The 11,872-nt window shown below is 38.6% G+C and overlaps 1 protein-coding gene across 3 annotated transcripts in view; it reads left to right on the plus strand.

The window, feature by feature from the left end:
- The window catches only part of LOC114031841 (ralA-binding protein 1), a 50,620-nt gene extending 39,268 nt beyond the window's left edge, over nt 1-11,352 (plus strand). For all 3 annotated transcript variants that reach the window (XM_027847001.1, XM_027847002.1, XM_027847004.1), the window contains 5 exons: nt 532-663; nt 2,369-2,476; nt 5,108-5,229; nt 5,547-5,670; nt 9,380-11,352. In XM_027847001.1, coding sequence (XP_027702802.1) covers nt 532-663; nt 2,369-2,476; nt 5,108-5,229; nt 5,547-5,670; nt 9,380-9,649 — 756 coding nt within the window. In that variant the 3' untranslated portion in view covers nt 9,650-11,352. The remainder of the gene's footprint in view (nt 1-531; nt 664-2,368; nt 2,477-5,107; nt 5,230-5,546; nt 5,671-9,379) is intronic.
- Nucleotides 11,353-11,872: the final 520 nt, after the last annotated feature.

Below are 11,872 nucleotides of genomic sequence, written 5' to 3' on the forward strand. Positions count from 1 at the left end.
CCCCCCCCCCCCCCCCCCCCCCCCCCCCCCCCCCCCCCCCCCCGGCAATCAGGAAGAATCCTTGCAATAAATATTTCCTGAAATTTTTTCAATGGGATGAGTATTTTATTGTTTTGTTATTAGGGCAGCAGATTTTGAAATTATAGGCTTGTGTCTCCTACCCACTTGCCTCATCAGTTGAACAGTGCTCAGGGAATGAAAGCAAAATGGGAGTGGAAGCAAAATAATAACAAGTCCTAAGCAAAACAAATAGAAATTAATTTTCATTTAACATTTTCAGTATAGCATTGCCTTGCCCATCAGGGCAGATAATTAAGCTGACTGCATTATTTAGAAGTGGAACAGTGTTTTTTTAAATTATTTTTAATTTATGGAACAAAACAAGCATTTCCATAACATAGTACAAAAAAAAAGATGATTGTACATGAAACTGCAAATCTACTAGTGCGTAATATTTTTAAGGTTGGAAAAGACACGGCATTTATTTCAGTGGTAAGCAGTTGCAAATGATGTGTCTGTGGTATTTTTTAGGAGTTTCTTTTGAACTGTCTACACCGAGATTTACAGGCAGGAATAAAAGATTTATCCAAGGAAGAAAGGTTATGGGAGGTACAAAGAATTTTAACAGCCCTCAAAAGGAAACTGAGAGAAGCAAAAAGACAAGTAAGTAATTATATTATTCCACCAGCCATGTTTATAATTTATTACCCACAGTATGTATATGGCTAGAAGTCTTTTGTACTCTAGCTAAGTTTCTTTTAAATTAAGTTGTATTTCTTGAAATTCATTCACTTGGTTTAGTAAATATTCCAAAGTTACATTTATTGATATTGAAATTTAAAACTAATTATTCATTTTTCTAAGCTTAAGCTTTTTTTCTAAATGCTTTTTTCAAACTTGACTAATTTTTAAAGGACCAAGTTGAGTATGTTGTGTTGTTACTTAGTCTATAACATCTGTAAACAGAGTTCTGTGAAGTCTTAGAAGTAGGTCAGATGGGGCCACTGATTAAGGGGTTGCTGAAGTCTCATGAACTTTGGAGTGATGAATTGGGGCTTTAGGATCTGAGAAAAACAGATGAGACAGCAAGTGGGAGACTGAGATAGTGAAAAGCAGAGGGGATCTCAGTTTTTTTTTTTTTATTAAATGAGTGTTGGTATCCAACCAGCTTCTAGTAACTAGGAACCAGGTAATCAGATTGGCTTTAAATGAAAGTGTAGTTCTTGCATTTGCACACCTGGTGAAACCTGAAACCTGTTAGCTCTCCTGGATCTTCCTTGTAGGCCTAGTTTCCAAGGAGTCTCAGAGCTGAGCACAGTTTGTAGGTTAGCTTTGTGTAGTATTTAAAAAAAAAAAAAACCAAAAAAACAAAAAACCAAAACTCTTCAGGTGCACCTTTGTGTCCATAGAGCAGTTAGGGATTTGTGTTTGGGTAAGGGATCAGTTGTTCTATTTTTCATTTTCTTTCAGAAGGGAAACTACTTTGTTAGTAGTTCCCTCTCCCCCCTTCCTGCCTCCCCGCCTCAGCAGAAGCCCTTTGAGAAGGTCAAAAAGTGCAGTCCTTTTAGAATCTTGGTTGCTTTATATTTTCTTTCCTTATTCTCACCAACAAATCCTCATTTTCTTATACTTTTTGCTTCCCTTTGTCCCCTTTTTTGTTCCCTTTTTTTTCCCCTTTAAACATGAGATTGGAACAAACCAAGCCAATCCACAGGTAGATTTTAAACTATGAGTCTTATGGAACTCATGCTTATTGTCGCCAACTCTAGGCCGCTGGTCCCTGGATACAAAGAGGTGACAGAATAGATTTGATTTTCCTACATTCCTTTCAAGGAACATAAATCTGAACACATTTCCTTATTGGTTTATGTAAACTGGAGATGACTGGGTCAACATAGAAAAGGTTAAATTGACTCTTCCCAATTATTCTGTTATTTTTCTGGACCATCTGAGGGGTAAGTAGGAAGGTCATGCATGCTGTCTGGGTTCTGTGATATATATCTCAGGCATTAGGATTCAGTGTTGAAGTATAGTAGTCTTTCACTCAGAATGTAAGGATCTCTTTGGCTTTGTGGTCTCAGTACCAAAGGTAAAAGAAGTAAACATTCATTTTATAGAGTGCCCTATCTCCTCATAATACTTTTTTGGGTATAAGGAAATGGTGTATGTCATAAAAAATGGACAGATGATTACCTTGACTGCTGTTATTTTTAAATTCTAGAAAAGGAAACAGAAAGGTAATCTTCCAGAAGAAATGTTTTAGAAAAGTGTGAATGAGTATTTTGTAGCTCTCTGAAAGCTGCTGTGTGTGTGAAATAGTAGTCCTTTACCTGTCGGTTTGTAATCCATTACCTGTCTGGTTTGACAGGAGTGTGAAACCAAGATTGCTCAAGAGATTGCCAGTCTTTCAAAAGAGGATGTTTCCAAAGAAGAAATGAATGAAAATGAAGAAGTTATAAATATTCTACTTGCCCAGGTACTATATTTTAGTCTCTAATATTTTTGTAGCTAATTTTCCTTTTTCTGTGTCTCAAGAAAATTCAGTTATATATACTTCATTGAAGAGAATGGAGTGATTTAGATTAATAATAGAGAATAGGTTTTTAAGGAATCTTTTTTTTTTTTTTAAATAAAGTGAATTGAACAAAGCAGTGGTTTTCAAAGTGTGACCTATAAAGGTTATCCTCCGTGGTAGACCATGGTCTGATACAACCAAAATTATCATAAAATAAGATATTTTTATAGATGTGGATCAATAAAACATCAGTATGGATATTTCATAAGAATGAGGGCTAGGGCCCTTCTTCCCATTGCAGTGAAGTTTTAGTGTGGTCTTATAGAGTTGATCAGGCTATCTTGTCTGCACTTGGGTCCCACTGAAGTGCTCCTTCACTGGAAAAAGATGTAAACACTATGGGTTTGCTTTGTCCAGGTGTATAGGGCAATAACAGAGGAGTGTCTTCCAAGCTCTTGAGATGATATTCTTTATTCCACAGTTATAGTGTGTAGCTTATAAATTTCATAGTTGGGAAGAGAACGGCATTGCTATTTAGCAGAGGGAGTAAGACATGTATATTCCCTTTTGTAATGCATTCATAACTTGTTTTCTAAAAGTTTATAAAAATCTTGAATTATAACTTTCTTTTGGTGGAAATTAGACCAGAGATTACTTCCCAAGATCTCTTGAAGAAATAGGACAATTTCCCCTACATGAGAATTGCAAAGAAAAGAAGTTTACTTGGAACTAATTGATTCAGTTACTGTGTTGACTGGATGTAAAACAGCCACCTTACTTCTCCTGATTACCCTGGTTTTTATTTGGTAGAACCAAACGTGATCCTTTTATAGAGTATATATAAAGCTTCTTGTATCTGTGGAGCATTGAGGCGTAATACTACGTGAAGCACCATCCGTTTTATGTGCTTTTTATAATCTTGGAGTCATAATTTTGCCAATTCACAGTGGAAATTCTTATTTCCTAGAACTTGTAGAAACATAGACCTTAGCACAATATTTGAAAAGAATATGAGATATATAAACATGCTTCCAATGACAGGGTTTCAGCATACAGAAAAAAATTGTATAGGTAATGTAAATCTGCTCAGCGTGAAGCATCATTCAGTGCACTTGAACAAGTATTGAACACTGGCATCAAAACCTTTTTGCCCATCTGGAGTATGCTCAGGGAGATGTTTAAAGGTAACTCCCTCTCTCAGAGGATTTCTTGGTAAAATGTGCCATAAGTCTAAGCAACACACAAAGGTTATATCTTCCCTTCCCAAACTTGTTTTTCAAACCCATGCAATTTATCATATGGGAAAAGCTCAACAGTCACCTTTTTAATTTACTAATTTTTCTGCATAAACTAGATATATGACATTAGACCATAGCGTCCAACATCTGAAAGTATTTTGCTTTTGTTACTAAGCATAATAATAAGCATTATTTGTTAATGTTTTATACTTTGGGCTTGAAACTCATTTTAAATATTTGATTTCTATGTTTCAAAATTTGATTGTGAATTGAAAGTGAGTCTACTCTCCATTCTGAATTTATTATAATCCATATTAATCCATTCTGAAGATTCCTAAGAAGCTAACTAGAAAGGAATGAAGCTCTGATCTGCAGGTTTGTTATAGCCTTACAAAACGTCATCATTAGGATGTGTAAGCTATAAGCAGCAAGCACGTCATTTTAAATCCTTCCTTGTCATCTCTGGAAACCTTCTAGTGTTACCTAGGAAGAAATCATTCCTATTTTCTCCCATTCATACTCTAGGTATTTTATGTTAGTCCTTTCAGATGCTGAGGGGAGGAGAGAATGGAACCACCATATCATGCTGCTACAGTATCTTCATCTAATTTTCATGTCTCTCCAGAGTTTGAAGTGTCTGCTGTCTGCCTGCTTCTTTCTTTTTTCTTTTATACTATGTAAAGAAGCTTTAGCATGGGTAGATGGGTGCCTCTGTTCTGTAGGTATAGCCAGATTTTAAAATAGCTATATAGTTAAAACACGCTTTGGAAATTTTCTGAAAATAGGTTCTGACTTTTTTTTCCACTTTTTTTTTTTAAAGGCAGTTGGGGTTAAGTGACTTGCCCAGGGTCACACAGCTAGTAAGTGTTGAGTGTCTAGTCTGAGGCTGGATTTGAACTCGGGTCCTCCTGACTCCAAGGCTGGTGCTCTATCTGCTGCACCAGCTAGCTGCCCCGCTTCTGACATTTTTGAGGAATAATATAAGAGTAGGAATTCAGATTAGAAAACTTTTTTCTTATTGAAATTATTTTGAAACTCAAGACCCTGAGTATAAGCTTGTGCCTCAGCTTCTACCATAAAACCTTAGTGGTTTTATGTAGCTAAGGTCACTTGGAACCCAAGATGGAATTTGAGAGGGAGGTTTAAAGATGCTGACTCATGGGGATCTAGTAGTGAAAAAGGATTAAAAAGGAACAGAGCTAGCCCCTTCAGTTTTGGATCTGTTTCTGTGTATTGGTTGCCTTGAAGTCCTTGGAAATTTAGGACATTGGATTCTCCTAAGAATGTAGGATTTTATAGAGTCTTCTGTGAAAAATTCAAGACCTGCTCAGATAATTTTCCTTGGTTATTTTAGGAAAATGAGATTCTGACTGAACAAGAAGAGCTTCTAGTTATGGAACAGTTCCTTCGGAGACAGATTGCTTCAGAAAAAGAAGAGATAGAACGTCTCAGAGCAGAAATTGCTGAAATTCAAAGGTAAGGGAAAAGCCTGGAGAATCTTTGATAATACACCCTTCCTCCTCCTAAAGCCTACCATAATTTCTGACCACTATCTGTAACTTGGGGACTTTTATTATGCCTCAGCTCTTTCCTTCCCCACTTAAAAAAAACCCACAAAAAATCCCCAAGAGTTTTCATATTAAAGCCATATTTAGCTTTCCATTTGCCTAAAATAGAACCACGTTTGTTAATGGTGTTAGAATTAAATATGTGTGCAGAAACCTGATAAATACTGGCAGTACCATTTTCTTTATAATGGTATATGAAGCTTTTGGTCACCTTTACCATTCTAGTCGACAGCAGCACGGTCGGAGTGAAACAGAGGAATATTCCTCTGAGAGTGAGAGTGAGAGTGAGGATGAAGAGGAGCTGCAGGTCATTCTCGAAGACTTACAGAGACAGAATGAAGAGCTGGAGGTAAGAAATTGTTTCTGAAAAAAGTCACTGTTGGTACTAGTTTTGGAAGTGGAATGTTATAAACTACATGCTTACTTGAGGAAGTTCTTTTTCTTCACTGTCTGAAGGGCACCAGTTCTTAGTTATGGGATGTTAATGAAGAGTCTCTGTAGCCACATTCTTCAGCGGTTGATAAGCCACTTCCAAAATACCGGGCGTTTTCTTCTTGGACAAGTGAATGTTTCCATTGACATGGCTAGCTGCATTCTTTTTTCCTCAAGCCATGTCTCTATTCCTGCATACTATTTAGGCTGGCTAAAATGAGCCTTGGGGTAAAAATATTTGCATAAAGGAAAGACCCAATTTCTTCATCCAAACTCAAGGAAGGGAGAACCTTTCAAAGACAGTTAACAGAACTGTTCTGCCCGTGGATAATGACAACATTGGACCTTAGTTTCCTCATCTAAAAGGTGAAGGGGTTTGACTGGGAAATCTGGGATTTTATGAGAGCAGTAAGTACATCTGCAAAAGCCCTGGGGGTTTTAGTGGACTGCAAGTTCAGTATGAGTCACTAGTGTTTGATGAGAGAGCCAAACCAACGAATACCATTTCAAGCCCAGAGTATTAGAGATGATACACTTTTTGTGCTCTGCCCTAGTTGGACCACATTTGGAATATTCTGTTCAGTTCTGGGTTAATTTTTGGAAGGATGTTGATCAAGCTGGAGAGTGAACAGGATGTTAAAGGACTTGAGATCATGAAGTAAGACTGGTTGAAGGAACTGTGGCTATTAGACTGGAGAAGAGAGCAACTGTCTTCCCCATCCTCCCTAAATTAAAGAATGTTCTGTGGAAGAGGGATTAGACTTATCCTTTTCTCCATGTGCAGAACTCATAGCATTGGGTAAAAGTTACAGAGATGCATATTTAGACTTTTTTTTTCTTTTAAGGAAAAATTTGTAATGATTAGAAAGGGATAGGGATAAGGGACTGGACCAATGATTTCTCTGCAGTTTGTAATCTTGGAGAGTGTCCTAGAGCACTGACTTAGTGACTTGCCTAGGGTCACGCAGCCAGTCAATCAGAGGCTAGACTTGAACTTAGGTTTTCTTGGCCCCAAAGCTGGCTCTATCCACTGCACCAGCGATTCAGAAGTACATAGTTGTGGTTCCCCTTCACTATGCATGTTTCTCTGAAGGCTGGGTGTCCATTTGTTGGGGATCACCTGCCTTGCCAGTTGCCTGCCGGGCAGCTCCAACTGGATGGCCTATAGGCCAAACTCAGTGTATCTAAAAAGACTTGTCTTCCCTCTTTCCCTCCCAATCCCTAACCCATTCCTTTTCCTAACATCTTGATTTCTATCAAGGGTACCACTATTCTTCCATTCAGGTTCCCAATCTCTAAATTAGCTTTAATTCATTTTCATTTAACCCTCAGATCCAGTCGGTTACCTGCCTCTTGCCACCACATCCTATCTCACATCCTCTCCTTTTCTCTCTACTCATATGGCTGCAACTCTGATTCAGGACAGCCCCTCTTGCCCTTTCTCGTGCACTCTACACATCTGCCTATCTTCAGGAAACTTCATTGGTTCCTTATTACAAACTTCTCTGTTGTGCAGTTAATACACTCTTTAGCTCCAGCCTATCTTAGAAGTATGTAGTATTTTATTTCCTCTTCATCAGTGTAAGTTCTGCCAAGACTAGACTATTTGCTGTTCCTTATATGTGAACTTTCTATGTCCTGACTGCTTTTTAGTCTTTCTCCCATACCTGGAATGCTTTCCCTTTTACCTTTACCTCCAGGAGTCTTTAACTCTATTCAAGGCTCTGCTCAAGTGCCACCATCTAAAGGAGAACTGGATTGATCCTTCAAGATGTTAGTGAAGCCGCTGTCTGACCCCCTCTCCCCCCAATATTATTTTGTATCTACTGTCTATATCTTGTCTTTGTTCTAGTAGAATGTGAAAATAGGAATTTTTGTTCTTGTATATACAATGCCTATTGGAATGCCTGAAAGAGAGTAGGAATCCTCATAGATTCCTGTTGAATTTGGGATGTTGTAGAAGGAATTCTTAATCAGGTTGGACTAGCTGCCCTGGGAGGTTTCTTCCAACTCTGAGATTCTTTAACCTCTAAAAGTTCCTTCTGATTCCCAATCTAGGATGATACATAGGCAGTGGTGGAACCAAGGACAGTGTATTGTGACATATAATGGCTCCTACACACTTGCCATTCCGTAGCCACTCTTACTATAGTTCTCAGACTTCTGGAAAGAGAGGGAAGGGCTTTTTTGGAGAGACTGAATTGCCTACTAAATATCCTGTTGTCTTATACTTGGTTGAGGTTGAGAATAAAAGGGAACATGGAAATCTTGATGGAGATTGAAGAGTCTGTAGGATTATAGGCATGGAGCTGGAAGGTAGGCCCTGAAAAGTGAAGCGATTGGTCCTGGGTGACAAAAGTGGCAGAGCTGGGATTAGAACCAAGATCCTCCTGCTCCAAATACAGCACTAGCCCTCTGCATTAGCCTGTGCTGCCTTATGTGACCACAGAGAGGCCATGCTTGCTTACTCCCTTCTCACTTTGGGGTCCTCATACCATTTTATCATGACAGCATTCTTCTTCCTTTCAGAAAGTGAAAAATGGCACTGTTACAAGATTGACTAGTATGGGGTGATGTGTGTCTCCCCATACTAGTTGGTTGGACAGTTTTCTTATTACCTCAAAGAACATATCTTTCAACTCCAGGAAAGAATTTTTAAACCATATCACGATTCTGTCTCCCCAGGGAAGATTTAGTAATAACAATGATAGCTACCTAGCATTTATATAATGCCTTACTGTGTCCACAAGCACTTTACATGTATGATTTCATTTGATCCTCAACAACTCTGTGAGGGAGGTGCTGGCATTATTCTTATTTTACAGCAGCTGGAGCAGAGGGAGGTTAAAAGAAGGGCCCAGAGTCTCATAGCTAGGAAATATCTAAGGCAAGAAAGAGCTCTATTAGGTCTTCAAGCTGCCCTCAGGGTCACAGCCAGACAGCAGCTAGAGGAGACATTTACACTTTGTTATACCATATAAGACCCCTTCCCCCTTGTTTACTTACCTAACTCAGACCTGACAGGGAGTACTGCTGCAGAAGTGGATTTTGAACAGGGCTGAGGAGCTGGTGGCTTTTCAGATTCTTTTGCATCAAGAATTTCATAGGCTCTGACAAGCCATTTTTGTAGGTGCAAAAATGTATTCTAAAACCTAAATACATCTAGATGATGGGTGGGATTGGGAGGTGAGATACTCCTGCATTCAGTATGAATGACTGAGAGTTGATGGTACTTGTCAGTTGTACCTTCAGATGTAATACAGGGCAGTCATAAAAAATGGTTTTGAATCCAAACTCATGTCTTTCCCTGTTGTCTCTGAACCTTTCTCACCAGGTTGTTAAGGTAAGGTGAGATTCCTTCTACACTTTCCATGACTAAGGACTATGTTCTGTGATCAGTCAAGAAATGCTGAGTGGGAGGGGCTATAATTAAACACTGGCCTATTTCTTTAAATGATTGTAAGCATGTAGCCACCAGAGGAAGCAGTATTTTTTTCTTTCCCTAGTTGAGCTTACTGCAACAAAGAGACCACTGTGTTGAATTTCTTTGCCATTGAGTAACAGTTTTTGTTTTTTTTTTGGTCTTCATTGCTTAATTGACACTGTTCCTTCTGTTATTGGTAAAGATAAAGAACAATCATTTGAACCAAGCAATTCACGAAGAGCGAGAGGCCATCATTGAACTTCGAGTGCAGCTTCGGCTGCTACAGATGCAGCGAGCAAAATCTGAGCAGCAGCTGCAGGAAAATGAAGAGCCAGAAAAGCGTGGGGGTGGACCTCAGCAGCAAAGAGACAGTGTCCCTGAAACAAAAGCAGCAAAAGAGCAGCAGCCAAAGGCGGTCAAAGAGCAAGCGAAGCCATCACCAAGCAAAGACCGGAAGGAAACACCGATATGATCAGCCTGTAAGGCATCAATGAAATCTATTAGACTTAACAAGGACTGTGCAATTTACTGTAATACTGAGAATAAAAGTGCACACATCTCTTCTGGTGTACATTATGTAAAGAAGTCTTTTAATCCTGGGGATGCTTGTCTGTTTCATATGTATGAATTCTACCCATCAGGCTCAGGTTACATGAGTGAGTGTACAAAGCAGTGAAAGCATTTTCAGACTTGAAGGGGACAGATGTGTTTTCCAGATAGAATTAGCTTATTTGAAGATTAATTTGCTTCAGTTCACATAAAATGAACCTCAAAACTTTTAAGTAATTCTTAAGAATAGTTTGATTTTTAAAACCAAAAATGTATTTTTGTTTTCACTACAGCAGAATTGGAGGCTCGATCTCTCTTTTCAGGGGAAAACAAATCGGACATGAATTACTGTATCTGCCTTGTGAATTGATCTGTTGTTTCACCCATCATTTCTGCTTAGTCACTTTTGCTTGTGCCTTTTATACCTTTTTGGTGCATAATGGGGGAGCCATCTGAACCTTTCATGATGGACAAGAATGGCTTGGGCTATACTTTTATATATCCTTATAAATTCTAACTTTGCAATTCTAGACTACACTAAAATAAATTTACACCACTCCAGGACTGCAGGGTTCAGTCCCAGTAAGACAGATGTGATCTGCCCTTGATGCTCTCTTGTATCAGAACTGTTTGGCAGCACGAGCCACAAAGAACAGAAAGTGAGGATAGGCCCACTTGTTGCTAATTTTGGCCACACCATTAATCAATCAGCAAATTGCTTCATATTCTTCGTGGCTTTCCCACGAAGTTGGTTGGAGGCATTAGCCTTCTCCAAATTCCTTTCCACACAGAAGTGGGTAAATCTTTAATGTGACTGATCTTTTACTAAATACGGGTGGATTTCTATTGCTTGCTTAGGCTAGAATGTAATGTCTCTTTGCCTGGTTAAGCCATATACTCTCTTGAACAAAATCTTAAATTCTGTCTTTCAAGTGAGCCTGATTTATAGCCTCCCATTTGATAGGATTCAGCAATAGAAAACCATTACTTTTTAATAGTTGCTAAGCTGTTCTTTTCCTTTATTAATTGAGATTTATACCTAAAAGCAATGATCCTTCCCTAACACCTGTCATCTTAGGCCATTTTCTGTTTAAGACAGTTATTCTTTTCTGTTAGAGACTAAATGACGTCCATGAAATTTGTCAAATATTCGACATATGACAATGAAAATGAACCCCAAGAACATTGGTAATCTTTATTCCCTAGAACTTTGAGTATTTATTTTCAGCACCTCTTGGATGTGGTTGTATCCTCTACCTATTGCACTGTTGTGAATTGTTGGCCATTATTTGATTTTGTACAAAAAAACAAAGCTTTGATATGTTATAGAAAACAACATACTATTTTTTTAAAATCTGGAGAGAAGATATTATGGTGACTAAAATATGGTCAGGTGATGAACGTAAATGTATAAAGCCTTCTTAGTGTTCTGTTACATTCATTTTCTATTTGCTGGCAAAAATATTTAAGGTTACTTTTTTGTTTGTGTAAACACTAATTTCTATCCAGCTGTTATGATTTTTTAATCATTGTTTCCATTCTCTTAATATTGGCTAACTTTTATTTTGTGCCAGGACCATTAAGCATCAAGCAAATAAATTCAAGCAGCCATTTGGGATAAAAGTTTCCAATTTCTTAAATGTTCATTTCTTTGGGATGATTTTAAATGTAGCTTGTGGAAAGCAAAAGGATGGATTGTGGGATTACCTAAGATTTTCGGGGGGGGGGGGTTTGGTGAGGTTGGGGAAAGGACTGGACCTGTGATCTGACTGGTATAGGGAACTCTCCTTATGACACACCCTCTACCACCAACCCCTTTCATCCCCCTCCCAAGCAGATAGGCATTTATTGTACAATTTATGCATTAGAGAATTATCTGGAGCACTGAAACATTAGGTGACTTTGTCCAGAATCCCCACAGCCTGTGTGTCAGAGGCAGGACTTGAAGGAACTTAAAACCCTTTTTTTTTTTAAAGGCAATTGGGGTTAAGTGACTTGCCCAGGGTCACACAGCTAGTAAGTGTCAAGTGTTTGGTCTGAGGTCAGATTTGAACTTGGGTTCTCCTGCCTTCAGGGCCGGTGCTATATCCACTGTGCCACCTAGCTGCTCCCTAAAACCCATTTTCTAGAACCGTGCCATTCATAT

This window comes from Vombatus ursinus, unplaced genomic scaffold (genome assembly GCF_900497805.2).
Source record: "Vombatus ursinus unplaced genomic scaffold, bare-nosed wombat genome assembly UNPS02015255.1, whole genome shotgun sequence".
NCBI classification, from domain to species: Eukaryota; Metazoa; Chordata; class Mammalia; order Diprotodontia; family Vombatidae; genus Vombatus; species Vombatus ursinus.